The sequence below is a fragment of the Callionymus lyra genome, chromosome 6 (genome assembly GCF_982586985.1).
Source record: "Callionymus lyra chromosome 6, fCalLyr1.hap1.1, whole genome shotgun sequence".
NCBI classification, from domain to species: Eukaryota; Metazoa; Chordata; class Actinopteri; order Syngnathiformes; family Callionymidae; genus Callionymus; species Callionymus lyra.
Window position 1 is genome coordinate 19,242,238 of NC_141823.1, and position 26,425 is coordinate 19,268,662.

The window sequence follows — 26,425 nt, forward strand, 5'->3', positions numbered from 1 at the left end:
AGTTCCTTCCATGTAGTCCGTGGTGCTGTGATCAGAGTGTTGTGCTGAAATCAAATGTCCCAGAGCAGACTCCGCGGGCTCCATGATTCAATATTTTGTCCAAGAGTCTTGAGTCAGATATGATGAGCTGTGCGTGTGTGTGGTTGGGTTTGTGTGTGAATTTGCTTTACTATGTGTTACCACAACATGACTGGTTTAAAAATACATGTTGTGGTCGGGGTCATTCTAGGAGCTTCTTATGATGGTTAGGGTTCAGCAGAGTGTGACCATGTCTGACACCGTGCTAAGTCCATCTGCAGTGCAGTATTGTGACTGATTGAACAAGTAATAAACATGAGATTAAGGTAAAAGCCATTGAATCCCCAGAAATCTAACTGTGGCCCTGAAAGGACAAATGGAATTAAGATAAACCACAAGCATTGTTACAACATATACACTTACAAATTATATTTTAGATTATTGTTGTTGGCATTTGTTTTGGTTTTGTGGTTGAGGTTTTCTTTTGGTGAAACTGCTTTTATTTCTGGGTTTTGCTTTAGTTTTTGTGCATGCATTTGCCCCTGAAATGGAGATAATGACAATATATCATTGATGTTGGTTACTACTGGTTTGAAGCTAACTTTAGCCTCCCTGCTCTCTTAAAAATGTCAAGTTTTTCTGCACACTCAAAATAGATTTATGTAGCAGAATGTTACGTTTCCTGTTTGTCCTGTTTTATTGTCAGTTGTGAAGTTTTGGTCCTCACCTTGACTGAGGCAGGCAAGTGCGCATGGCTGGGGTGATAGTATGGAAACTTCTTATAATACAATTTGGATTTTGGATAGTTTTTATAAAACACTGTGTGAACTTCTCACATCGACAATGACTGTTTCCGCACCTAGGTCTTTCTGACTAACTGCATCGTGACACAAGAGAAATTGGTCTAAAATAAGCACAACTTTGAACATGCTCTAACACATTATTCAGTAGTATTTGGGGGGGAAATTGTGTGTGCATGAGTTGTCTGGATAAAAAAGTCTTTAAGTGCAGCTACCCACTGAATATTATGACTACCTAGCTTCTGCTTTGAAACCACATCAAGACATAATGTGAGCCTAAAAACATTTTTTGCATTTTTTATTATTATAATTTTTTAATTTAGGTCAGAGTATCATCTACATACTGCATCTAATAGTGCGTCTTCATACACTCTAGCAGCAGCTAGAGACAAGCTGCACAATAACAAGACTAAGAGGAGAAACTGTGAATATATTTATACAATTTCAGAATGTTTACGCCGGCAGTGAAGGCTTTGAAGGCTTTTATAGCACGTCACTGACTAAACCACACTTGATTTGGTCCTGCCTACTGCGCTGCTGCATTGGAAATCCACTGGAGTTATTTAAGATTCATGACATGTTTGGCGTAGTTGACTAGCCAAGAACACTTCAGGAGGAAAATAAAACCATGGATCACTCAGTATGATCTACCGTGGATGTGGTGAGGAATGATGGTGACATGAGAGGACATGACCCTCTTCATAATAAAACATCTTTGAAATCTAAAATACATTTTTGATCGTTTGATCAAACTATCCCCTTGTCTTATTTTTCCTGCAAATCTTGTTTTGGATGAACATCTAAAATTGACAAAGTCATTTAACTTAAATAAGTCTGGATATGTTGCAAATCCATCCCCCTCTTCTCACTTAAAACAAAATTCCTGTTCAGCTCACAGTCTCAGCACTATGGCATCTGAACAGAGCTTTCTTTGAAATCTTTCAGCAACAAGGCTCAATCTCAAGCTCCTGCTTCCTCAGACTCTATTTGCATTCATACGATATATATTTGCTCTTGCAACGCTCTACTTAAGCTCTTAAGACTTGGTCTTTGTCCAGGGTTTTTTATTTCGCATATACAATAGAAAAAGCTTTTGCGTACAGACAGCCCCTGTATGACTGCTGTTGTTCATATGATCAATGGAACATATATTATTCCAAGTTCAATGGCTTTTAGAACAAAATATCTACATACTGTCTCTGTCTTGACTTTTGACATCCATAAAACCTTTTTTTTTAGGAGTTGCTGCAGACATTTGTTTTCTTACTGAAATGGGTGTAATGCTGTCGAAAGGTGCTGGAAGCCTGCCTCTGCAGAGTAGGAATGGGGTAACAGCAGGGTTGTGGCAACTCAGTCAACAGGAAGTAAGTGAGTAAGTAATATTTGTAGAGCGCTTTTACAGACCAGGGTCACAAAGCGCGTAAGCAATCAAAACAATACCCAATAAAAAAAAGGTCAAGATAACACAGAGAACAACACAGTAGTCTCAGAAAATCATGGAAAAGCCTGCCCGAATAAAAATGTCTTGAGATGTTTCTTGAAGGAGTCAGTAGCATCCATTAAACACCGGGAGAGGAAGATCGTTCCAAAGCTTAGAAGCAACAGCCTGGAAGGATTTCTCTCCTCCGGTCCTGAACCGTGGATTCTGATCCACAGACCTAAGAGCCCGAGCTGGGATGTAAGGCTGGGGACAGATCACTGATGTAAGGAGGAGCCTGACCATGAATAACCAGAATTTGAAAATTGAAAGAAACTGATAGTCAGTGAAGAGATTTAAGGATCCGAGAAATGTGAGTGGAGCTATTCCAATTTATATTTACAAAAGAAAGATAAAACATCACTATCATTGTGACGTTTTATTTCACTGTTTATAATGGTAACATGATGCTTGGTTCTGTTTGGAGTTTCTGATTCTAATTCTGATTCTGATTATTATGCCACAGGATGTTTAAAACACTTGCATATTCATCCAGAAGGCCATATTCCTAGAGCCCTCAATGTATCTCTTTGTCAGTAGCTTCTTAATCTCTGCAAAAAGGAAATCAGAAAAGGACAAAAGCCAGTGCAAAACTTTATAGATCAGAGAATACAATTATTGGCAATATACTGTCTTTGCAGGATGATTTGACAAAAAGGTGATCTTAATTGGAAGCAATTTAACCAAACAGTAAACAGATCCAACCGATTCTGTCCATAAAGAAATAGTATTGATCTGCAACTTGGAGGAGAAACAGTTGCTTTAACAAGACAGAAATAAAAAAGATTTTGTCCAAAGGATGGTGAGCAGAACGAACCAAGTTGCCAGTGAGCTTTGACGTAAATCATTTAATCAATCAGATATAACAAAACATCTGTTGTCCCACACCTTTTCTTTTTTTTGCACGTTCTCAATCCCCCAAACTGAAACTCTTTGTTCTTTCCTGATGTTAACTTTTTCCCGGAGTTGTTTTTGGGGACTTGCCTCTATTTTCGTCTTTCCTTTCCTGAAGGTACAGGTGAATAATACATTTTCTTCATAAGACGGTTTCTTTTGTCTCCATGCAGATTCATCCAGCGATTCAAATAAAACTTCTTGCATGAACAGTTACTGTAATCTCATCTTCCTAACCGGATCACGTTTATTAGCTCTAGTTATTACTACCTAATATGTTTCTGTTGTGCCTAAAACCTGTAGTATTTGTAGAACTGGTTTCCACAACAACGGAAGACTTTCATTAAAAGCAAATAAGGAAATATTTGGAACCAAGTGACATACTTTAATTTATGTACATAAAAGTCAAAGATTTCAGCTGAGATGGGGAGGTTTTTTCTTAGTTGGTTCAGAGAAGCAGCAGCTTGGCACTGACAGAAACTCTTTCATCATTGATGACTGTGAAGACGGCTGGCCTAGAACCACGGTGCTTCAAATGACAACCACCAACCAAGGCCTTAAAATCTCCTCCAACTGATCATAAAAACACACACTTTGCGATGAATAGATAAGCCTGTTTGGAGCCATGTTGTCAATGGTGATGTCGCTGATCTGCAGATCTGTAGATCCGATATCCAACCGGCGTCACATCATCCGGTTTTTAGGTCGTTATTTTCCCAAATGCATGATGATGCAACACGACTTATTGAGAGAAAGAAGTGAAGAATATATTTACAGACATTCACCCATTTCAGCAATTCAAAAAAAGGAAGGGAAAATAGAAGTGATATATTTTCTAAATTATGTAAATTTACTCAGAGACATCAAAGGCAATGATGAATCTTTACCAAATGACTCATCCACATCATAACATTTTTTTATTTAATTGCCTTCCATCTGCTTGTTTTCTCTCCGTTAGAAAATTAATTGTTGATCTGCTATAAGTAACTTATACGTTCTATTAAACAGCAACGTTTAAACAAAGACACTTTGAATATCATTAAACGATTTGGGGGCATATTTAACAAGTGTTAAATTTAATTTCTGCTGACCACATAAAACGACTTGGACGGCTAGACCTGGCCCCAATTTCTTGAGTTCGACACAATTGCTTTCTCTGTCTCAAGGAGTCGCTGCTCATTCACTCACAAGGAGCTTCAAACTGAGAGGTCAAACTGGAAGAACTCAAGAGGTCGCAGACGCCAACCATCATCATGAATGCCACATAATTTGATTCGCTCTATGATTCATGTATTCAACAGAGGTCGGAATTGTCAAATATTGTCAAACATAAGAGTAAACCTTCCCCATTCAAGTTCAAGGATAATATGTTTGAAATCAATTTCAATGTTAGAAGGACACTAACCTCTGGCTCACACCAAATACAGCTACAATTCAGTGTTATTTCACCTTTTTTTTTTAAATCATTAAAGTAAAGCATTCGGTTAATTTACGAGATAAACCCCTTTTTACAGATGTTCAATCGCATGTGCACAAACACATCACTCTGAAGAGAGTCCCTTCCCTGACACCATGGATGAAGAGAGCTTCATTCTGATGTGCAGAGTCGCCAATTTAGCGCGACACCAGGACTAGACTGCTAATCATGCGTACCAGGCAATGCCCGCTGGGCCATCGCACATTTTACATCCATTAATTTACTCAAGTGGTTGTCAAAACGCCAAAGTCGCAGATTTAATTGACAGCTGGCTGATCCAGTTACAGAGCTACTACTTAGTGGGCGGACCTTGTGACGAAGAAAACGGCCCGTGGCTTCATTGGTAGGTGGCTGGTACAATCAAAACTGGACCTTTACACACTTTGAGTCAATAAGGGTTGAAATATACTTAAATTGAAGGAATCAAATATTATTCCAACTGCGATACAAGATCTGGTCCAGGACCTTTCGTTTCACCCACAACAAGATTGTGGTGTTGGTCTGCCCCGGAGAGGTGGATTTGATCCCGCACTTGTCACTGTCTACGCGGTGTGATATTCGGCCTCGAGGGACTGGGCGGTGAGCGCGGAAAACAACGTAAACGCTGTGACTCACCAATTAAAACGATGTTTCTGGCGCAATGAGAAGTTCAGTTGTCTAATCTCTAATTAGGCTGACACTGACACAACAAAAACACATTTTAAGCAGTCCAGGACTCGGTCAAGTGCTTGATAATTTAGCTGTTTATTTTATAAGAGTACACCTGCCTTGATAGGTCGACTTCATCCATTAATTGAAATGGAACTGTTTCCTTTGCTCGCAGGAGCTTTAATCAAGAGATGAAAGACTGAGATAATAAATTAATCCTATTTTACAGGGCTTTTTTTAAAAGATCTTAAAGTGAAGTAAACTGTTGGTGACACGGTGGTGAACTCTGCTTATTTGCATATTCTGCTAATTCTGTTCCGGATACATAATGCAGACAGGTGACAGAATGGAAAGTAGATTCAAATGTGGATAAAAGCTTGAGGACAGTCAGCATGGGAGCCAGTGGAGCGACTTCATGCACATTTTAAATGCCTGACAGAGATTTCTTCCCAATTGAAACAGGCTCCCATCACCTTCTGCTCATTTCCATTGAACAGCATTTTCTGCATCTATTTTCGCATCCATTGCATTCGCCCTTTTTTAACCTGCACAATTATTTGAGGTTCACTGGGTAACGACTAGTGACAGCGAGTGCATGGGAACCCGTTCCACACGTTCTATGAACTGTCACTCTGGAATAAGTGTGCTCTTTTCCTGGTGTAATCTGCCTTCCGCATGTTGTTGTTTTATTGCCAAAGAAATTTTAGCCACGCTTAAAAAAAATTCATATATTTGTCACACAGCAAGACATACAAGTCAATTCCATTTCTGTTTGGAGTTAGTATGTTCTACCTGTGTTGCCTGGGTTTACTCCGGGCACTCTGGTTTCCTCCCACAGTCCAAAAACATACGGAGGTTAAACAAGAACTTGGAGAAATTGTTTGTAGGTATGAATGTGTGTCTTTGTGTGCCCTGCAACAGACTGGCATCCTTTCCAGGGTGTCCCCGGCCTTCTCCTTCATAAGGGAATAACCGGCTTTACTGACAATGCATATGATAATAATACAAAACAGGAATAAATCTGGTGAAAAGGAATGAACATTATTGCTGAAATTACATAGAGAATGACTTTATTATAGATATTTTTTGGGAAAGGTAAATAGTTGACCATATTCTTTACATATGGTTAGTAAAGAAAAACATATTAAATTCAAAAACACAGCGAATTGTTCACATGGTGTTAACAAGGACAGATTTTGGCCAGACCCAACAAACAAGCCTTATCTCTAGAGGGACAGTGCCCCGACCCCCTAGAGGGGCTTCATCAACTCCTCTCTGGAGATAAGTTACAAAACTCTTCCTCACTCTTCCATTATAAAACAAAATGCACTATGAGTGAACCATTTCATGAGCTTGACAAACCTTTAAATTATGTATTGAGGTGTTACACACGAGACAAGCATTGTTTTCATTTATGCACCTCATCGTGCAACTCTGTCTGAACAGAATTGTATGAACTCCTTACTATTCATTAGAGATTGTTTTTCTTTTTGTCGTTGAATTTTTTTTAAAACTATTCAATTATTCTTCGTGCACAGTGTGTTGTCCTGTCGGGACCCCGCTGCCAGGTCGTGCCGGTTCGATGGCGGTGTCTGACTGCAGCAATCCAGAATGGCGCACCTCCTGCACTTAGAGGTCTCAGCACAGGGCCTTGCATCTGGTCTCTGCTGTGGGCGGTTCAATCACAGCGCTTCCTCTTTTCCATTACTGCTCATGCGGAATGGCGCGAAGTTCTGGTGTCCCCTCTTTCTAATCCTCACCTACACCCCGCTTTGTTTTAATCTTCTCGTTTTTATGCATCACTTCTTTTGTAATTGTAAAGGACGTTCAAGTAATACATTTGAAAGGCGATCCGGGATATAAATAAAGATGGAATGATTCATTGATGAAGTAATGTGCGCAGAAGTAAATCATGTAAAATCAGATGAAAATGAATTTTAATGTCAAATTTAGAACATATATATAATATAGAAAGTAACTGACTGAGAAAAAACACACTTGGTATCTAACAATATGTTTCTTTTCTTTCAAATGATAAAAGAGGGAAATAAAATACACCATCACAGATAAACCTTATTGATTTAGTCCACTGTGTCTCGTTTTTTTTAACATTGTAGAGTCCCAAAATTCAGTCAAAATGCCAGTTTTCTATTCCAACAAAAACCCAGCTAGTATGTGATGGGAAAATGTCCAGCCCCCTCCGTGTTACATGTCCAATACAGAATGAAACTGCCTCCATGTGAGTGATGACTCACTACACAATGACAAAATGTCAGCATCATACATTTACTGCCAATTTATATTGTGGAGTTTTGTGTTTCTTTCATTGCTGCTTAATTTATCTTTCACTACTTCAACTAACAGTTTCCAGTGCCTGGTTCTCCTCGGCCAAACAAAGTAAGTTAGATTAAGAATTTAAATTTGCAACTCATATTTGCACCACAAAATAAGCAACAAGACATCACAAGTAGCTTGATTAATGTTTAAAAAAATGTTTACCAAGTCTTACAGAATAAAACCTTTCATCCTGCAAATGATTTGGGTCACTGTAGTCAAGTTTTCTTGCTGGTAAATAAAATAAACTAAGTTGTCTCACTGTAAAATAATTCAAATATGGACAACCATTTACAAAGTTAAAAAAGTTGCAGAAAAGAGATGTGCCCAAGTGGTAAAACAAAACAGGAAAGCACGCTCAATTGCCTGAATATTTGTGTTCCTCCCCTATCTCACAACCTTTGAGGAAACATACTTTTGCATTTATAATTCTTCTTCATAATTCATCATACAAACTTTCTTCATATTTAGCAGAATGTGCAAACAGTATAAGGTGCTACAAGACCCGAAACAAGACACCCAAAAGTTATTGTTATACATTTGAAAAGCATACTTTCAAAGGCATGTGTCAATATTGTTGTCGTCAATCTTTGCTATCAAGATGGCTGCCTGAACTATAAGTCAAGCAGGAAACACACAGGATCTCCTCTTAATGTTAAGAAAATGTTTGGCAATGATTTCTATAAAGGCCTACTGTTAAATACATTATGAGAACCTCCATAACGATTATTTAAGCATCTATAAGGCTTCATGTAATAATTTTACAGTTTATTATAGTCATCTATGGCATATTAAGATAGGCATCGTAAAATGGTGGAACTTTAAGTAAAGTTGAAACACTGTCTAGACCAGGAGTCACCAAACGTTTTTGCAACTGCGAGCTACTCTTAGGGCACTTTGTCAAAACAACTAAATACAGTTTTATGTGTACAAGTTACAAGACAATGTTACTTTACATAAAACTCACATTAAAGTGTAATGCACTCAAACAAGAACTTCATAAAAGTGTTAAAAGTTGTTTTATTTGGGTTTTTTTTATTATTTGGCAAACCCATAATTGACCATTAGATTAAAGGTCGACCACTGCATATGTATTTCTTGAAGCCTGGAAAGTTGTTCACCTTGACCTTTAGGCAACACAACGTATACCCCAAATACAACATTTGTTTTCAGGCCTTCGAGTCATCTTGACCATGAGCTAACAAAAGGGTAAATGAGGTATCTCAGTGGTACATTTATCATGCTTTTATTTCACACCACACACACAACACTATATTACTTTTCATCTTCCTTTTGTAAAAAAAAAAATCATTATTTAACGTTATATATTTTTCATCCAGCTGATGTTGACCGTCAGCAGAAAGAGGATGATGATCGGATATCTGACCCACAATATGACGCTCAGAACTATGAATAGCTATTTCTTTATATTTAAAGAGTCATATTTATAACGTAACTTTTTTATTTTCTCATCTTCTGTCCCTTTTTTTGACTCAGGTGCAATAGCTTAATCTTACCCGGCAGACATTAGGCAGGCGTTCCAACTCTGAGATCTAACAAACTCCCATTATTTGTTTTCTTTACACAAATGTGCTCTCCTCACACATCACAACATGGCAGCATTCAAAGTGTAGCCGACGCTTTAATGGAACCCTGCCTTTAGCAGTGATCACACCAGTGCACTTGAAGTGGAGAGGAAAACCTCCTCCACACTTAACAGGAGGGTGAAAATAACCTTGATATCCAAATGTGCTCATGAATATGGATAAGCACATTCCAAGACAATATGAAGCTGAAATAAAAAGAGATCATTAGATGTCCTTAAACCAATTGTTCAGAACATGTAATGTGTTCATTCAGTTCTGCTACCATTTTGTGTTTTCAGCTTTCACGGCCTCTGAGCTGACTGCTGGGCTGACTACTCCGGTCGAGGAAGATCGTTTTCTTCCTTAAGCTCATCCATATCAGAGCCCACAAGAATAAGAGATGATTATATTTGTAAAAACATACACAATAGGTTAAAGCTAGATTGTTAGAAACAAAAAAAAGTAACAAACAGTGAAACTCACGTGTTCTGCTGCGGTGGTGGGTTCTGGTTACCGAGACCTTGCCTTGGCGCCCGTGGCTCACACGTGACGTCGGCTTTACAGGAGCCGATGGCAGCGTGGTCTTCCCGGTGCTCGTGGTGGTCGCGAGAGTGGTAGGCGTAAGAGACCCATGTCCGGGCCTTGAGTTCCCGGGTCCGTGGCGTCCATTCCAAATTCCTTTCCTCACATTATTGCGAGGCGTTCCCTCCTTGCCGCTCAACACTGAGGTCAGATGGGTTGTGGTAGTGGTAGAAGTTGTGTCCATAGTCTCGCTAAGGCGGTTGCCAATCCGGTTGTAGAGATGCGGGGCCCGGTTGCCATCGCCGTCGGCGCTGCTGCCGTTTGCGGAGTGATTGGCGGGTGGTCCAGGTCGAGATCTGGGCGCCCGGGCGGTCGCGTCCGCCGCTAGAGGCGTCGTACTCAAAACCATTTCTGTGGCAGTAGAAGCTGTCGTGGTGGTCACGTTGGATATATCAGGCCCTTTGGGCATGGCACTGGGTTTGGAGAGAAAAATGGGGTCCTGTCCGATGCTACCTTTAGGATCCATCAGATCCGTCGGGACGTAATCTTGAACGGATCCCACCACGATCCACTTCAGCAACATGAGACTCAGGCCGAGTCCCACGAAGCCCATCACCAGCGGGACGGCGCACAGCCAGGTCTGCTGCCGAGGCCATATGGCACAGGGGCCACAGCGTAGAGGCCCCGGGGCCCGAGGCGATGCCTGTTCAGTCCCAGTCTCGTCCAGCATCATCGGTGCCAGAGTGCAAGTACCGGATCTGTCGCTCATGATCATTTGCCACTTTTGACAATTGTTGAGGTCAGACAGACGGCCGGTCGGCACGGGGGCATGTAGAGACACGGGAATACGACGCGGAAGTAATGTCGGGCATTTTAGGTATCGACTACACAACGTCTGGCTTTTTAAAATACAAACATCCGCAACACCGAACACCAATTTACTCCCACGTGATATGATCCGATTAAATCAATCACAGATCCTGGAGAAAAGAAGAAAAAAAACCCAGTCAAATCATCACCACGCACGAGGAATGTCTGTTATCTCCCTTTGACAGGAAACCAAATATGCACAAGAAGAAACACCATTAATATTATTGACAGGTGGGGGGTGGGGATTGTTCGGGGATCAGGGGAGGGGGGGATTTAACACTAACAAAAATAGGATGGATCCCACCACATCTTTAATTGCAATGTAGAAAAAAAGAAGATGGGAAATAAGGGTGATCGATTCGCTGCGTGTTGATCTGGCGCCATTGATGCCTGAGTGCGCCCGATAAACAACCGCCCTTTCCACTGCCAAGTGCGTGATTACACGGATCTTAAAAAATACAACAAAAAAATAATGTTACCCCCTTCTGCGATCGCGTCTATGTCACCTTTTTTGTAAATCTCACGCAACTGAAAAATTGTGATCAAGTTTCCATGTCTGGTAATCCAGATGATGGAAAGGGCTCTCGGATCCAGACGGGCGAAGAAAAACGGTTCTGCCAGTGATATGGGCGGTTCTGCTGGTGTCCACAGCACCGGGATTAATCCGATCCGGTCCGTCGTGGTTCAGTCAGGTACCTTTCGTCACGTCCCGGGGAGATGGATGTCCGTTTGGGGGGTGAGGGTTGGGGGGGTGTCGCCAGCAGCGTTTTTAAACCCGACTCCAACTTAATCTCCGGGTGGTTATTCTCGCGTCAGTGCCGCGTCTAGCAACGCTGCATTCCCACAGTGGTGCAGGCGGCAGGAAGAGGAGAGGAGGGATGGAGGGATGGAGGGCGGGCTTTGAGGAAAGTGATGCGGCGGCTGTTCTTGAAAGCGGTAGACGGAGGGAGAGAGAGAGGGAGGGATGGAGGCTCGATCCGCGGTGATTTACGTGGGCTCCACCACGGCTTGTGTCTTCACTTCTAAATCCTTCTATAGTGACTTTCGCCCGTGCAGGTGGAGGACCACTCCATCACCAGGTACATCATGAGGGGGAGCAGTGAGGAGGCAGAAAGAAAAGAAGAAAAAAAATGTAGGGGCTCTGCAGCAGATGCAGACGGCAGGAGGGAGGAGGGTGGCAGCATCACCATCATACATACATCCACACACACACACAAACACACGGGTATAGACACACCCCAGGGAGCGAGGAGATGAGGAGACACCAGATCCGCTTCTTCCTCCACCTGGCAGCAAAAAGAAGAGCTTGGAAAAAAGAAAAAAAAACTCTTATTTATGAGAGAGTCGCCACACTGGCGTGACATTTTACAGTTCACCAGGGAGACAATTGCTCCCGGATAACAGCCTAACAACTTTTATTGATCCTTTTTTATTTTATGTATCCTCCAGAACAAAAGTATATCATGGTGTGGGCAAACATTTGGAACGACTGGAATAAGCCAGATGGATGGTAAATTAGAATAAAAATCCAAGTTAATGAGGGCAAACTACAGAACTCATTATTTCCATTTACATTATCTTTCTCACACACGTAAAACGTATACATATATAATATATGTATTTATATATACATGCATTCTCACGCTCAAACGCATATTTCCTTGATTCCCAGGGAATGGTTACATTTAGAAGAACAAACGGTTATTAAAAACTAATATAATATGATGGCAATCACCAGGGTGCACTAAGCAGGTAATTTAGATGTTTTTTAATGGAAATGAGAGGTAATATTTGAAGGAAGAAAAGGAGAGTGCAGGGAGGTAAGGCAGGTGGAGATGTATGTAATTTAAAATGGTGGCGCCACTGACAAACTAATTGGAAAAAAAAATATGATGAAATAAGTAATAGTAAAATAGTAAAATACTACAGATTTCGTTTCGCATTAATCAAACATTATTTTAAATAACCCTTGTTTTGGGTGAAGATGATCCTGTGGCCCGAAAACAAATGTCTTCAAGGTATCCCTTATGTTGTCTCAGGCCACCAGGTCACCTTGACCCATAAATTACACAAGTGTTAAATAACAAGGGTATTTAACACTTTAACACAAATAAATTGGATCAACTGATATAAGAAATGTAAACAAACACAAAGAAAGTACAATTGGATTGTTTTTGTGAAATTACTTAAATTCTTATAACAGAAACACATTAAAAAATAAAATCATGAATACAGTAGTTTGGGCATAAGAAGTTGCAAGCACTTATATAATACAGAACTCCGATGAGTATTTAGTCCCGTTTGTATGTGTGTGTGACCCTGCTTTTGTTGGTTTCTGTGCTCATTATATTTATTTGTAATATACAGTATGTGATACAATAATGAAGAACTCTGTTGACTTAAATATTAAATATTACTTTTATCATCCTCACCTTAACATGAATCACACATACTTTAAAATTAAATAATTGAGACTTTATAATGAAAAGGTTTATGAACTAATTGATGCACACTGTCACTCTTACTTAAGAGTAAATAAATCAATACAAACATTTTTCCCTGTACAACCCAGTATCATTAACCTTTAATTGATTTTGTTTGTCTGTGTTATTTTGATCATTCTCTTCCTTCCAGCGTCAAAGGCATAACTCAATGACACTTTAATAGTGATTCATCACAGTAAAAAAAAAAAGATAACTGAATGTTCAAATGCACCAGAAGCACCAAATGTCTCGCCGACTTGACTCCAAGCAAGATCTTTCCTCTTTTTGTCTCGATAGTACTGCGATAAGATGTCAAGAATAAAATGGAAGAGTCTCAGGGACAACTACTTACGCTGCTGCGTCTTTGACACCGGGAGGAAGCAAGCGATCTGAATTATACAGACTAACACGAGGGACAGTGCGTCAAGGCCCTGCAAGAAAAAATGTCTGTGTAACAAGTAAAGAATGGTGTGCAACATGGTGATTATGCCAGCCCCGGCGGCGTCTTTTTGTCCACAAAACCAGTCGCCAATTTGGACTTTAGGAAGCAGTCCATTACCCTAGGGCCAAAACTCATCAAGGACAACAATAGGTACATATTTGATCTCAGAGATGACTATTGTCTGATATTCAGGAGCGGCCAGTGAATGCCTGTAATCCATAAATGATAAGGCTCTGCCACCCGCGCAGAAAAAACCTGGACACCGACAGCGTCAGTCCTGCAGAAAGGGCTGCTTAAAGAAAACATACTCTATACCATAGAAAAATCACAACATGGAGAACATGCAGATGGTAAGAAGAGAGTAGTCAACAGATATCATAGAGGAAGTAATGGATGATGACTCAAAGCAGCAACCTCCCTCATCAATTACCACGCCACGAGGAAGCTGGTGAAACACTACCCAAGATAGCCCCAGAGGGTGAGAACCCAGCTCAGGAGAACAACACTTCAGTTTCCTCTGCTGCAGCATATTTAGAAAAAAAATGACTATGAATGAAAGTCTGTGAAAATGGTCGATGAAACCCAATCGGCTGGCCGTAGCAACAGACATGGTAGAAGGTGGTGGCTTACTTCCATGGCAAAATGCTGAAAGAAGCCGAACTTCCAGTTGGGTTTTTATCAACTTTTTTTTTTTGGGTCACAACTTGTCATTTACATAAGAATACAGAATATCTGTGGTTAACACACAATTTTACTTTTCATGCACATGTTCCTGCATACATATTACAAGTACAGTCAGACCATTTTTAAAGCTCTAATCAAACAATATTTAATAAGAGATGCCCAGTTTTTATACTTATATTTCACTGATGAGAATATTAACTTCCTTCTTATTTAACGCGACTATATTCATTTTAATTGTGTACTGACTCTGTCGTGTGTTCATTTTTTATCTTACTATTTGTCAGTGTCATGTGGACCATTAAGATGTTGTATTTATTTTCAGTTTCATCAGATCTAATGATGTAATTAATCAATCTGACTATGTAGTCGTGACTTCTTGTCCCTATGTATGGTTTCTCATGGTATTTATTTATATTATACTGTTTTTATTACAAGATATAGCATAATATACTTTAAACTCAGTTGCAACTTTGTTTTGAAATGAAACATGGTTTGATCACATAAAGGCGTAAATGTACAGTATGTACAAATTAGCTTATAAATGTAAGCACATGCACGTCATAGTGTCATCATCTAATGAACGGATCACAGTCACAGATACCACTCAGTATCATCCATCGGTGATTACAAAGCAAGTCATTCATGTTGTGAAGCATGATTTATGTGGTTGCTATCAGATATCATGCATCATGGAGATCTGCATTCCTGTGATGTGAGAACAACCAAGAACAGTGACAGGGTTTTTTTCTTGCCACTAGCATCCCCTGAGGCTGATATGCTGAAAGCTCCTGTGAATGAATTGACATGAATTATTTAATCATGATCATTTATTTATTATGGAAGCAGTCATAAAACTTAAAATACCATACAACATTTATCCATACTCCGGGCCATTTGTTGCAGCTGTGGAGTTAACCTTTTTTTGCCACACTGTTAAACACGACCTCAGCGATAAGAGTTCTGACGACGGATGCAAAATAAACTTCAGGAAAAATACCCAAATATGTCTCTGGTAAGGACAAATCCTCGGGAGGCAAATGTAAGACGTATGCTCAAAAAAAGACAGAAGCTTGTGTTTATGTTTTATGTTCAAGAAAAAGAGTCTATAAATACTCTGGGCCAGAAAATAGCATCAAAAACAATATGCTTTATACTTGAGAGAACATGGGTAGGTCAGCGGATGAAATTTCATTTTAAACAACTATCCTCCGAAAAAGGTTGCTTCACAATTGAATTAACCGACAGTTTTATTGCTCTTAAACAAGGTTTACAAACAAGTGCAAACGCAGGACAAAACCTAATTGTGCCAGAGAAAGAGGGTTCACAAGAACAAAACAGGGCCGAGCTCGCTATCTGTGAGGGAAGATCAGGGAAACAACATTCCCTTCAACCAACCACAAATCAGCTTCCAAGAAAAAAGGAAAACAGCATTACCTACGCGTGTGTTAAGTGTACAGACCTTTAGTCTTAACTCCCACTTAAGCAGTCTACATAATAATTCTCAGACTGTTATTATTCTGATCCGTCTCTTTGCTGGCCAAGGATGATACACATCTTATCTATTATATATATATAGCTTATCTTTCCTGATAGAGATACGGGAGATCAGGTGTGGAGACGGACAGTGAAGGTCTAAGTGAATGACAACCAGGGGGAGAGTGGTTGGATTTAAGTGTGGATTAATATGTTTCCCTGATGTACTGACTACATCTGAACTGCTCTCTCTTTCTAAATACTGAACTTCTTTTTTATTCACTTAAGTTTAAAACATGACTGATGACGAAAAAAAAGATGTATTTGCCGGGACCGCACAGAAGATTTCTTTCTCCCCCCTCACAGAGAATGAATGAGGGGGGTTTGTTTCCTGTGCGGTTTTGGTGCACCTGGCCTGGTGTAACGTATTGTTTATGTTTCAGTTTGAGTCAAGTGTAATTTAACATCTGCCAGAAGTGTGTACAGGAAAATAAGCAATGAATCCTCGCCCAGTACCACATCTAACCGCCCCTCGCTAGGTGTGAGTCCTGGGTTAACCTGGGATTTCGCTTCTGGCCTGGATTTCCATTTCTAGCTCGAGGGCCTGACGACCGCGATTAAGATGGTCTCCCTTTCTGAATAAAAAACATTCCATCCAGTGTGGTCGATTTAGCTCACCTTCAAGCAGGCGGAGCTGACAACATGGGGCAAGTAGCAGTGGATTTCCCTTTTGGTTGGCCAGATGCTCTCGAGGGCTCCCCTGATGAAAGACACAATGTTTAGGTCAGGGCTCACCCAGATTGTGACCTGGCCTAGCCAAAGCCCTCTCAAAAGGTGTCGGAGCAGTAACCACGGGGGGTCCTCTGGTTTAGCGGGACCCGGGCTCGGCTTTCCGTGCCATTGTTGTCCGCTGCTTTAGACAGATGGATAAAACTTTTGGCATCATACCTCTGGTGCCCCTGCTGAATGTACATTGTCGACGCTGGTTGGAGAGACACATTCTTTATACCTCAAAGTTCTGCTGGACACGGAGGAACTGTGCAGTACCTCCGAGATGTATGCATAAAGCCCATTCAGGTCATCTCCAGCAGTTAAAGTCTGTGTACAACTCTCTCTCCCCAGAGTGACGGTCCACTATCCTATTAATGTCATTTAGGTCTCCAGCGGATGTAGCGAGAAGAATCTTGTTTTTAGCCGGGTCTGCAAATATAGCACAACGCTCATTAACCATATTGTTCAGTCGGCTACCCATCGCAAGGAGGACATGCAGTTGGTGCCCCATGCCCTTGAAGGGGGAGGTGGGTCGCACCCAGCTGTGTGTTGAGTTTGTTTAGATTTCTCTGCTGTGAAGCAAGGTTAGAGTTCTTTGCACTTGTTGTTTTGAACCTGAGTTTCAATCTATCCTCTCCTGTGCTGCAAATATGTTCAGGTAATTAAAGGTAGCATTAATATTATTTTTTTTATTTTTTTATATGCTAATATTTCAGTAGTACATAACATATACTTGTTTTGGGGGGCATTTGTAACTGTTTGACTCTAACAAATCATCCAAATACAGTTCCTTCCTTAACCCCTGTGTTATCTCAGGGTCAAGGTGACCCAAAGGAGGTCGTTCATCTTGACCCAGAGCCAACACAAGGGATACCATTGACACCCCTGGATAAGATGTTTTCTTTGGTTTCTAATACATTAGCGGGTTGTTTTTTTAATAGTATAGGTCCTATACTATAGGACCACAATGAGTGTGCTTATTCAGTTGGGGAAATACATTAAGAAGTATTAGAAATATTATAAGATTATATTACATCAACTCATGTGTCCCACTATAATTAGCATCCCTGGTGTTAATACTACAACTCCCTTTTGCTAACAAAACAGCATCAAGTTTTCTCTTCTAATATTTTCACAAGATGGAAGAAAACAGAAAGAAGCCCCATGATGCTACAATCTGTTGCAATTATTTAACAGTTGGCTTTTTATTTCTCTTACCGTCCTCCTCAGTGTGCGTGCTGACAAAATAAACTTGTGTTCACTGTTGCAAATATTTTTAACTTCTTAAGAAGTCCTCTGACAGTAGATATATGCAGGCGAGTAGCTGCTTTCTTGTAGCCACTGACTGACTTGTGAAGGTTGACACATCTACCTTACTTGAATGCTGAGTTCCTTTTGTCTTCTTTTATGCCTTTTTTTTAAGTGTGGGTGAGAAAAATGGCCTGTGTCACATCAAATGTATACCCCAGGGAAACAAGATTTTTTTAAATGTATTAATCATTGTGAGCATGCTGTGGACATAAGGGAAATACATGAATGAAAGAAAATGCTAGCATTACTTCTATTCCCCAAAAATTGTGGGAAAAAAAAAGTTTCTTTCAAACGTGAAATTCCCTTGAGTTGAAGGTTACCTCTTTCTATGATTTTCTTTTTACCAGGGGTGCCAGTGAGGGCCCTGTAGCTGTTGAAGGTCATCTTAACTGCAACAATTATTTTCTAAACAGTTTGAAAAAGGTGCTGCTTTAAAAAAAAAAAAAGTTTTCAGGAAACCAATATTAGAAAAATGTAATATAAAGAATGACAGAAAACAATAGACTAAAAAAAAGATCCCAAACCACCAACCTTGTCTCCTGTCTAACAAATATACATTTGTATTAGGAGCAGAACCTTGAGATGTGTACTTGCGTCGTAGAACCGATCATGCAGGTAGAACATGTTATGTAAGAAGACATTGCAGACAAGGGTTGTTGTGATTATCAGAACAGCTGAAGTAAACTTTGTAGATGAGGATTCAAGGGAACATCGAAGGTTACTTCAACCCACAATGCACTGAAGCTGTACTTGAAGTAGCAGTGGCAGTAATGGACCACTGTTGTCTGCTCTCTGTTTCTCACCCAAAAATATTTTGTCTATTTTTGTAATTGTAATATTAATTATTATATATTTAATTTAGAACACAAATAAATAAAGGGGTAAGCTTGGATCTTTATCGATAACGTAAATTTGCCTACATTTTGCTGCAAAATGTTACCTTTTCTACAAAAATTCCTGATTCAATATAAAGCACATGTCATATGTCATTTTTTAAATATATATTATAACTTTATAACTGTACATCTATTTTATTGACATTTCATTCTATTTGATCATGGTTCACAAAAGAAAAAAAGGTAGGTGAGTAAATTATATTTCTAGAGCGCTTTTCCTGACCAGGGTCACAAAGCGCTTCAACAATCACAACAAAACTCAATAAAAGATATACTTCAACGATCAAGATAACACTGAGAATAACACAGGAGTCTCAGAAAATCAAGTAGGTGGCTTGTTGTATCTGAATAGGCTCTTCATTATATGTTGTGTGGTTTATATGGTTTACATTGTCTTTGCATTGCTTCTTATTTGAATGACGGAATATGGCGCTATTCATGCAAAGTGTGGCTGATCTATTACATTTGGGGTTATTTAGGAACGAATTCACTTCCCCTCCACTCTACAGATGGTCTTTTGTGACGTCATAGCCAGGAAAATAGAATAGAATACAATGCCTTTATTTGTCATTAGACACTGTATAACGGAATAAGAAACCCCCCTTCAATCCAAAACAAGCACTACGACAGAAAAAAAAGCATTATAAAAACACTTTCAACAAGTGTTCGAGGACACATAATGGAGTATTTGAAACGCAGCCTCGGTGTCAACCTCAGCTCCTCCCCAAACAAACCCAGGCGAAACCAACCAATCACAGCCCAGTGTGAAGACACGCTTCCTTTGAATAAAGGAAATGACGTAGGCTATCATTCAAATCTTAGGAGCGAGTCCCTGGCCGGCGAAGTAAGTAAAACAACATTGCTTTTGACAGTAATTGCGGTTAAATAGAAAACAAGTACTCGATATTTTTCAGTAAAGAGCCTAAAATTCGTGAGTATTAGTGGAAACGCGAGTGGTTCGCGTATTTCTCCTTAACTTTGTTTTGTTTGGTATTGTGTGCTCACTTCCGTATGTGGACAGACCAGGGACTTCTGTCATGTCAAAAACTAGTGTTTAGAAATGGATCTCAATTGTTTTCCTTTAACCTTAATGTGTAATGTTTGTATCAATCGTTTGGATATAGTCTTTCATTACGTTTCTTGCCTGTGAATTTAGAAAATATCTTTTGACCGACAACGTTTAAGAAAGAACGCCCTTAGAGCAGGAAGTGGTCATTATTTCTTGTTAACGGTTTAACATTTTTGAATAAGAATCTTTACGTTCCAATTTGCTGTCATTGTATTTTGTTTTAAAGTCGAATCCGATTTTTGATAAAATATCTGGCATACTTTGCAAGGCAAAAAATTATTTGTACTGGATCCAAAGGTAACATAAAGTACTAACATAACAAAGTTTAGTATTTAATTTAAAAAAAAAAAGAACATCGAAACAATTTTTAATATTTGTGAATATTTTACACTTGAAATGAAATTACATGGTATTTGTTTTTCAGCCTTGAATAGGATCACCTGTTGTGGATAATACGTGATGGCATCCAAGGGCGTGAAGGAGTCTCTTGTCAACAAGTTTGGGATCAGATTGAATAGCTCTGTACCGAAGAGTGAGCTGGAGCTGGAGAGAGTCAGGAAAGAAAATGTCCACCTCAAGAAGAAGATTGACGAACTGAGGTCTCATGTCAAATCACCCGACTCTGAAAAAAGCAAGCTGCTGGAGGTAAAGAATGTATTCTTTTCCATGATCATTTTTCAGTTATATAGATGTGTTTGTTTTATTCCGAATTTATCGTAGTACTATTTCCGTATTTATTTGAAAGGTGATCTAAAGGGCTACAACTCTTTTGTCACTTTGCATTCACTCCTGATTGGGTTTAAAGGGGTGCTCTTGATTGGTTGGAACAAAACCAGGCCCTTTGAGGACCGGTTTGGAGACCCCTGTCCTAAAGTATGGGAAAAGAGGCAGACATACTTTGTTTTTTGCATCACAGGGTGTAATTTATCTGGAATATTTATTTTAAAGTCATTAGATTAGATGGACTTTAGACAATAGAAAGTACAGCCGTTTCAAAAAAGACAAACAACAACAAAGTGCAAGTAAAAAGAACATAGATAAAAGGGGAAAAACTTAAAATAAAAAATATAATCTATTACAGTTCCCTCTCAATGGTTTCGTTTTTGGAAGTATCACAAAAATAACATTTTTTTTCTGCTCCATCATCAGAGGATCCTATCACTCGAAACCTTCCGAGAAAAGAACAACCGTCAATTGCTGGCTAAGGAGCAAGAACTTCAAACTGTTAGGCAGCAGTTGTCCGCAAAGGATGGAGAGGTCTGTGTTCTTCCATAGCTCTGCATGAATGCATTATTGGCAGAGTTTCATCCATGTCTGTACACAATTCATATGTCTTTACATTGAAGAGGATTATGGCCAATGGTGAAAACAAATCAAAATTCTATCTTTAAAGTAAACATTCTCACTTTAATTTACTATATCTTTACAGTGTATTTTTTTCTTCTTTTGGTCCAGGTAGTGGCATCACTGCGAGCTCAGCTAGCACAACACAAAATGATTGCAGAGCAGAAAGAGACTTCGCTCCACAATCTATCAAAGGAGATGGAAGAGCTGAAAATCAAGGTGAATACTGTCAATAGTCTATTTCTACGTGTTCCATTATTTTCAGTTACTCATAATGGTCATTACATATTTTAAAACGGTTAACTTGTGTGCATATAAACAGGATAAAATTTGGCATTGTGATTAATAACTTGCTGGACAACCAACTCGTAACTGAAAGAATCTCGTATGATATACTATATTTTCATACTTTTGGCACAGCTGTAACTCCAAAATATAACAAATGAGTTGAATGTATACTTATGTAACACTGTGATTCATACCTTGTCTATTCCTTGATTTCTACAGATGTTTGCAATTAATTATACTTTAGCAAAAGAAAATGGTGAATAAAATGCCAAAGTCGGAGCTAGAAAAATAGAAGGGAATACCTATAATTTACCATAGTCATTTAGTTGACTGAGAACTTTTTTTTATTCATAATACGCACGTTTGGATGATGAAAATGGGGAGAAAAAAAAGTATATCCTTTGAAACTCATTTAAAAAAAATTAAATGCAAGCGGGCTGCAGTTGCAGCAAACATCCACTGTGTGTCAATGTCGCACTTTGTACAAGGATTAATGGCGCGGGGACGTTCTTCTATTTTCTGGACCATTTGCTGCTCAATTCTGGGAATTTGACTTGTATTCATCAACACTCGGAACTAATATGTATTTTTTTTATTTGCAGAACCAACCAGCTGCGATAGGAGATATGGCTGCGGTGCACGATCAACTGAGAGATGCGAGTCTTCTTCATTGTTTAACTCTTTAAATCCCTAAGTGCATTAAAAAATAATAATAATAATATTTACGTGTCACCTAGGCTCTTGAGAAGAACCAGCAGTGGCTGGTGTACGACCAGCAGAGAGAAGCCTACGTCCAGTGTGTTGCTGCTCGTGCACAGGAGCTGGAGAAGCAGTTGAGTGAAGTGATGCAGCAACAAGGCAATAATCAAACCTCTGCAGATGGTAAGATCTTCAAGATTAGTGCGAGATGTGTGGCTAATGAATGAGCTGCTGAATCACACAGTGGTTGGTTCTTGCCGTGGGTGACATTGTTTCTTCTTCAAAAAAAAAACAACACAGGTTCAGAAAAGGAGGATCACAAACAACTGATGTTGGCCATACAGAGCAACCTGCAGAGCCAAAAAGACCAAGTTAACCAAACCCAACGTGAACTATTTCAACAGAAGGAGCTGGTGAGCTATTCTGAGCGTTCTCCTTCATGAATAAAGCTTTTTTGGGCCTTAAGGATCGACTGTAGACATAAAGATTAAAACATACCTCAAATTTGAACATCTATTCAGTACCTGATCTATCCAAAATTCACTTTAAATCAAAATAATTGGTACCTTTTGTAATGTTTTTAACACTTTTTCTCACAGTTTCTCAGTAAAAGAAGGCTGTGATTCTCATGAACGCACATTTGAAAATTGTCTTAAATCTGTCAGAAAGCTTTTTTCTACTCAAGTTTTAAATTTGGGATTAAGTTGTCTGGACAAGGTTGGCCTTGTAAATCTTTGGTGAATAATTAAAAAAAAAAAAAAAAAAAGTCCTTCAAACTCCTCCATCAGCATTGATTCCATTTTGCTTTCAGACCATTCAAACTCAGGCTGAGCTGCGTTCTCAAAGAGAGCAGGTCACCAGGCTGCAGGAGGAGTTGATGGTTCAAAAGCAGATGTATGAGGACAAGTGCTCAGAATTGTCCAATTTCACTGGAAAATACAAGAAGAAGTGCAGCGAGCTGGAGGAGGTGACCTTCCAAGCGGAAAGAATTCAACAAGACAGCAGGTATTCTTACATCATTTATCACTCCTTACTATACTTGAGTACCCTTATTTGATTATATAGACTTTACCTTAAAGCAGCACTACATAACATTTAAACGGTATTATTCAAGTTTACTGTAATGGCTATTTTTTAAGTGATTTCATAATGTATTGTAGTTTTACTCTATTAACATTTTACATTGTCAAACTTGTAAATCTTTCTTCCAGAAATGCAAGACGGGACTCTGAGCAGGTGAACAGGATGAAAGATGAGTTAAGGGATAAGAACTCGTTGCTCAAAGAAGAACGAAAGAAATACAGTGAGCTTTTGCAGCAGGTAACTTGGACTCTTGACTCTTTTTTTTTTTTTTTAACTTTCTTAAGGAAATGTTTAACGTTTCAGATTTCTTAAATGTATATTTAGTTTGCAGACATATTTATTAACTGCCATTTTATGAGAATTCTAAATACATTTGTTCAAGTGATTATGTTATTTATGAGCCTCTTTGTTAACCTTCAGTGACTTTTGAATCTTTGTTTTCAGGTGAGAGTTCTACAGGAGTCACTTCTCTCCCAGTCAGAGCAACAAAGACTACTTGTCTTACTCGAACACCAGGTATCCTTTAAGTGCTATATTTGAATACCACGTCAGGGTTTTATGGATTCACAATACAATGTGCCTCCTTCGAATCCATTTATGTTCCTGTGCCATATATAAAGCTCAGATATGGTTGTCTCTCAGCAAGACACTTAGCCCTGATTGCTCCTGATAAGCTGTCGCTCTGATATATAGATGGATACAGATAATACTAGATGGGTTAGATGGATCGATGGACCTTATTAATCCCTCCGGAGAACTCCTTCGTGAAATTGGGTTTCCAGTACACGGCAGACGATAGTTTCATTAAAAACAAGAACAAAGTGCAAAAAAAAGAACAAAGGGAAATTATAAAGAACATGGGTCAAAGGAAATGCCGTTAAAAAAAGGATACAAAGATTAACAGTTGGGAGATGGATGGATAGATATATGTATGTATATAATATACACACTGCAAGCCATCCACTCTATAGTCTGAGTCTCTAGTTCAACACTGCAGAAAACTGACCAGAAAACGGTCCTCTTCAACTGAGAAAAATCTGTAAACTTAAAAAAAAATGTTTGTGTTTTCTCGTCTGGACTATTGCAACAGTTTTTTTTCGTGTCTAAACAAGAAGGATCTGTCTCGCCTGCAGTTCATACAAAACTCTGCAGCGAGAATTCTGACCTGCTCTTGTAGAAGAACTCGCATTTCTCCGATCCTTAAAACTCTTCACTGGCTTCCAGTTTCTCTCAGGATCAATTTTTAAATTCTGGTTCTTACTTTCAGATCTATTCATCAACTATTACATTAGTGATCTGATCCAGCCTTACACCCCAGCTCGGGTTCTGAGGTCTGTGGATCAGAATCTACTTATGGTTTCGCGCACACACCAGAGGAGAGAAATCCTTCCAGGCTGTTGCTCCTAAGCTTTGGAACAATCTTTTTCTGAGACTCCTGTGTTGTTCTCGGTGTTATCTTGATCTTTTTAGTATATAGTTTATTGGGTATTGTTTTTTATTGTTTAAGCGCTTTGTGACCCTGTAAAAGCGCTCTATAAATATAAATTACTTACTTACTTACTATGCCACCCCAAAATGAAAAATTAATGTGCAAATGGTGTGATGAAGAAAAAGGCTAAGCCCAGTAGAGGGCTCTCGGGTATTCACGAAACTGTAGTTATGTATAGTAACCATTGTTTTTATTTAGGCTTTTGCGAATAGTCATTTTCTAGGTCAGGGGTCTCAAACATGCACGTTGAGGGGACTTTGATCCACATTGATCTTGTGTTGATGCATCCCAGCATGTATTGCAGGACAGAAATGTTGCTATTACTTGGGCCCTCTAGATGAAGGTGTCTTTCATATTGACGTCTCACTCCTGCCTGTTCTTCTCCTAAGGTCCAGCTCTCCGCCAATGACCTCGAAGAAGAGAAGGTCAACCGCCAGTGTGTCACTGAAGAGCTGCACGAAGTGCTGAAAGAGCTCCGCAAGACTCGTGACGATATCTCTAACCTGGACTCTTCTGTAAGTAAAAATGCAGATTAAAGCTGCTTGTTCAGCGAGACTTAAAGTTTGAGTCCAGAGAACTCAAGAGATGTTATTATCCAGGTGTCTAAACCTGCTGTTGTGCATGTGGCCATATTTCAGAAAAACAGCCGTTTCCCGGAGCGCAGGTCCCACAGCACGCATCAGCTCTACACAATGGACGACATGACAACCTCCCCTAAAGTCACCAGCCTGCTCGACGAGAGTTTCCTGGAGTGCCCTAACTGTCAATCCACTTACCCGGCCAGCCGGTACCGAGATCTTCTGGCTCACATTGAGTTCTGCAATTCTTGAGCTGAAGATGTGACGTCGGAGAACCCATGACACTCCTTTTGAGGGATTTCTTTTATTGTGAGAGTAATATTTTTTAATGTTTAACTATTTTCTGTATAATGTATTGGATTTTATTGTTGCTTATTTTGATTGACACCTTCAGTGTTGGCTATGTTTGGCATGGGAGGATATTTTACACAAAATCATGGCATTTAGACTTTGCGTGAAGTGATTTTTTTTCTTTTTTTAATTGAATTATAGTTATTTTTATATTTTACTGTCCAAAGATGTGTGATATTGATTTAATGTGCAGCTGATGTCATGAAACCTGATCTTTGACTTGTGGTTTTTAAGCTTTTTAGACATTCAGTATTGGAGTTATAGGGTTAAAATAAAGGAAAGTAAATTGAAGCTGTTTGAACTGTTGGTGGATTTGTGAGGTCACGTGTTGCCTGTTATTTTTCCCTCGCCACCTTGACATTTGAAGTCTGGCCCTGTAAATCGGGAATGAGATTGCTCGAGATAATTCCTTGTGCTCAACTATTTAAAGCAGCAGATTAGTGATGGACCTCTTGGTAGGGGAATAGAGGTTAATGTGTCTTTATTCTGACGGCCTCTGACATGTGACCAGCTAGATTTACTTCGGATACACAGTGAGAACTCCACTTTCACTCAGGTCTGGGAATTATTTATGACATTTTGAGACGTTTTTAAATAACTGTGCAGCACATATTCTCTTCTTTTTTTTTTTTAATGTTTTCAAATCTTTGTTTTCTGTTTTCTTTAATATTATGTGATTTAGTCAGAGTTTTCATGAATAAACATTTTAAAACACACCTTGAACTTGTTTGTATTTCAATGTATTTTGATAGAAAGTGAAGAAACCCCTCTCTCGGTCTCTATCCTGATGATCCCTTAACTTTACTCGGAGATGACCTAATGTGAAGCGATAAGTGGA

At 39.3% G+C, this 26,425-nt stretch overlaps 2 protein-coding genes across 4 annotated transcripts in view; one reads left to right on the forward strand and one right to left on the reverse strand.

The window, feature by feature from the left end:
* nrg3b (neuregulin 3b) overlaps positions 1-11,456 on the reverse strand; it is a 65,773-nt gene extending 54,317 nt beyond the window's left edge. For both annotated transcript variants that reach the window (XM_087793163.1, XM_087793162.1), the window contains exon 1: positions 9,718-11,456. In XM_087793163.1, the coding sequence (XP_087649289.1) occupies positions 9,718-10,531 (814 nt within the window). In that variant the 5' untranslated portion in view covers positions 10,532-11,456. The remainder of the gene's footprint in view (positions 1-9,717) is intronic.
* Positions 11,457-19,496: 8,040 nt separating this feature from the next.
* cep55l (centrosomal protein 55 like) lies at positions 19,497-26,409 on the forward strand. Of its 2 annotated transcripts, none has more exons than XM_087794069.1 (12): positions 19,497-19,530; positions 20,180-20,400; positions 20,905-21,012; positions 21,211-21,318; positions 21,990-22,043; positions 22,125-22,269; positions 22,387-22,499; positions 22,898-23,091; positions 23,298-23,406; positions 23,614-23,685; positions 25,048-25,173; positions 25,297-26,409. In XM_087794069.1, exons 2-12 carry the CDS (start codon positions 20,215-20,217, stop codon positions 25,486-25,488), a joined length of 1,407 nt encoding a protein of 468 aa, XP_087650195.1. In that variant the 5' UTR covers positions 19,497-19,530; positions 20,180-20,214; the 3' UTR covers positions 25,489-26,409. The 2 variants fall into 2 exon arrangements, with proteins under 2 accessions (XP_087650195.1, XP_087650196.1); XM_087794070.1 differs by lacking the exon at positions 19,497-19,530 and adding an exon at positions 19,545-19,621.
* Positions 26,410-26,425: the final 16 nt, after the last annotated feature.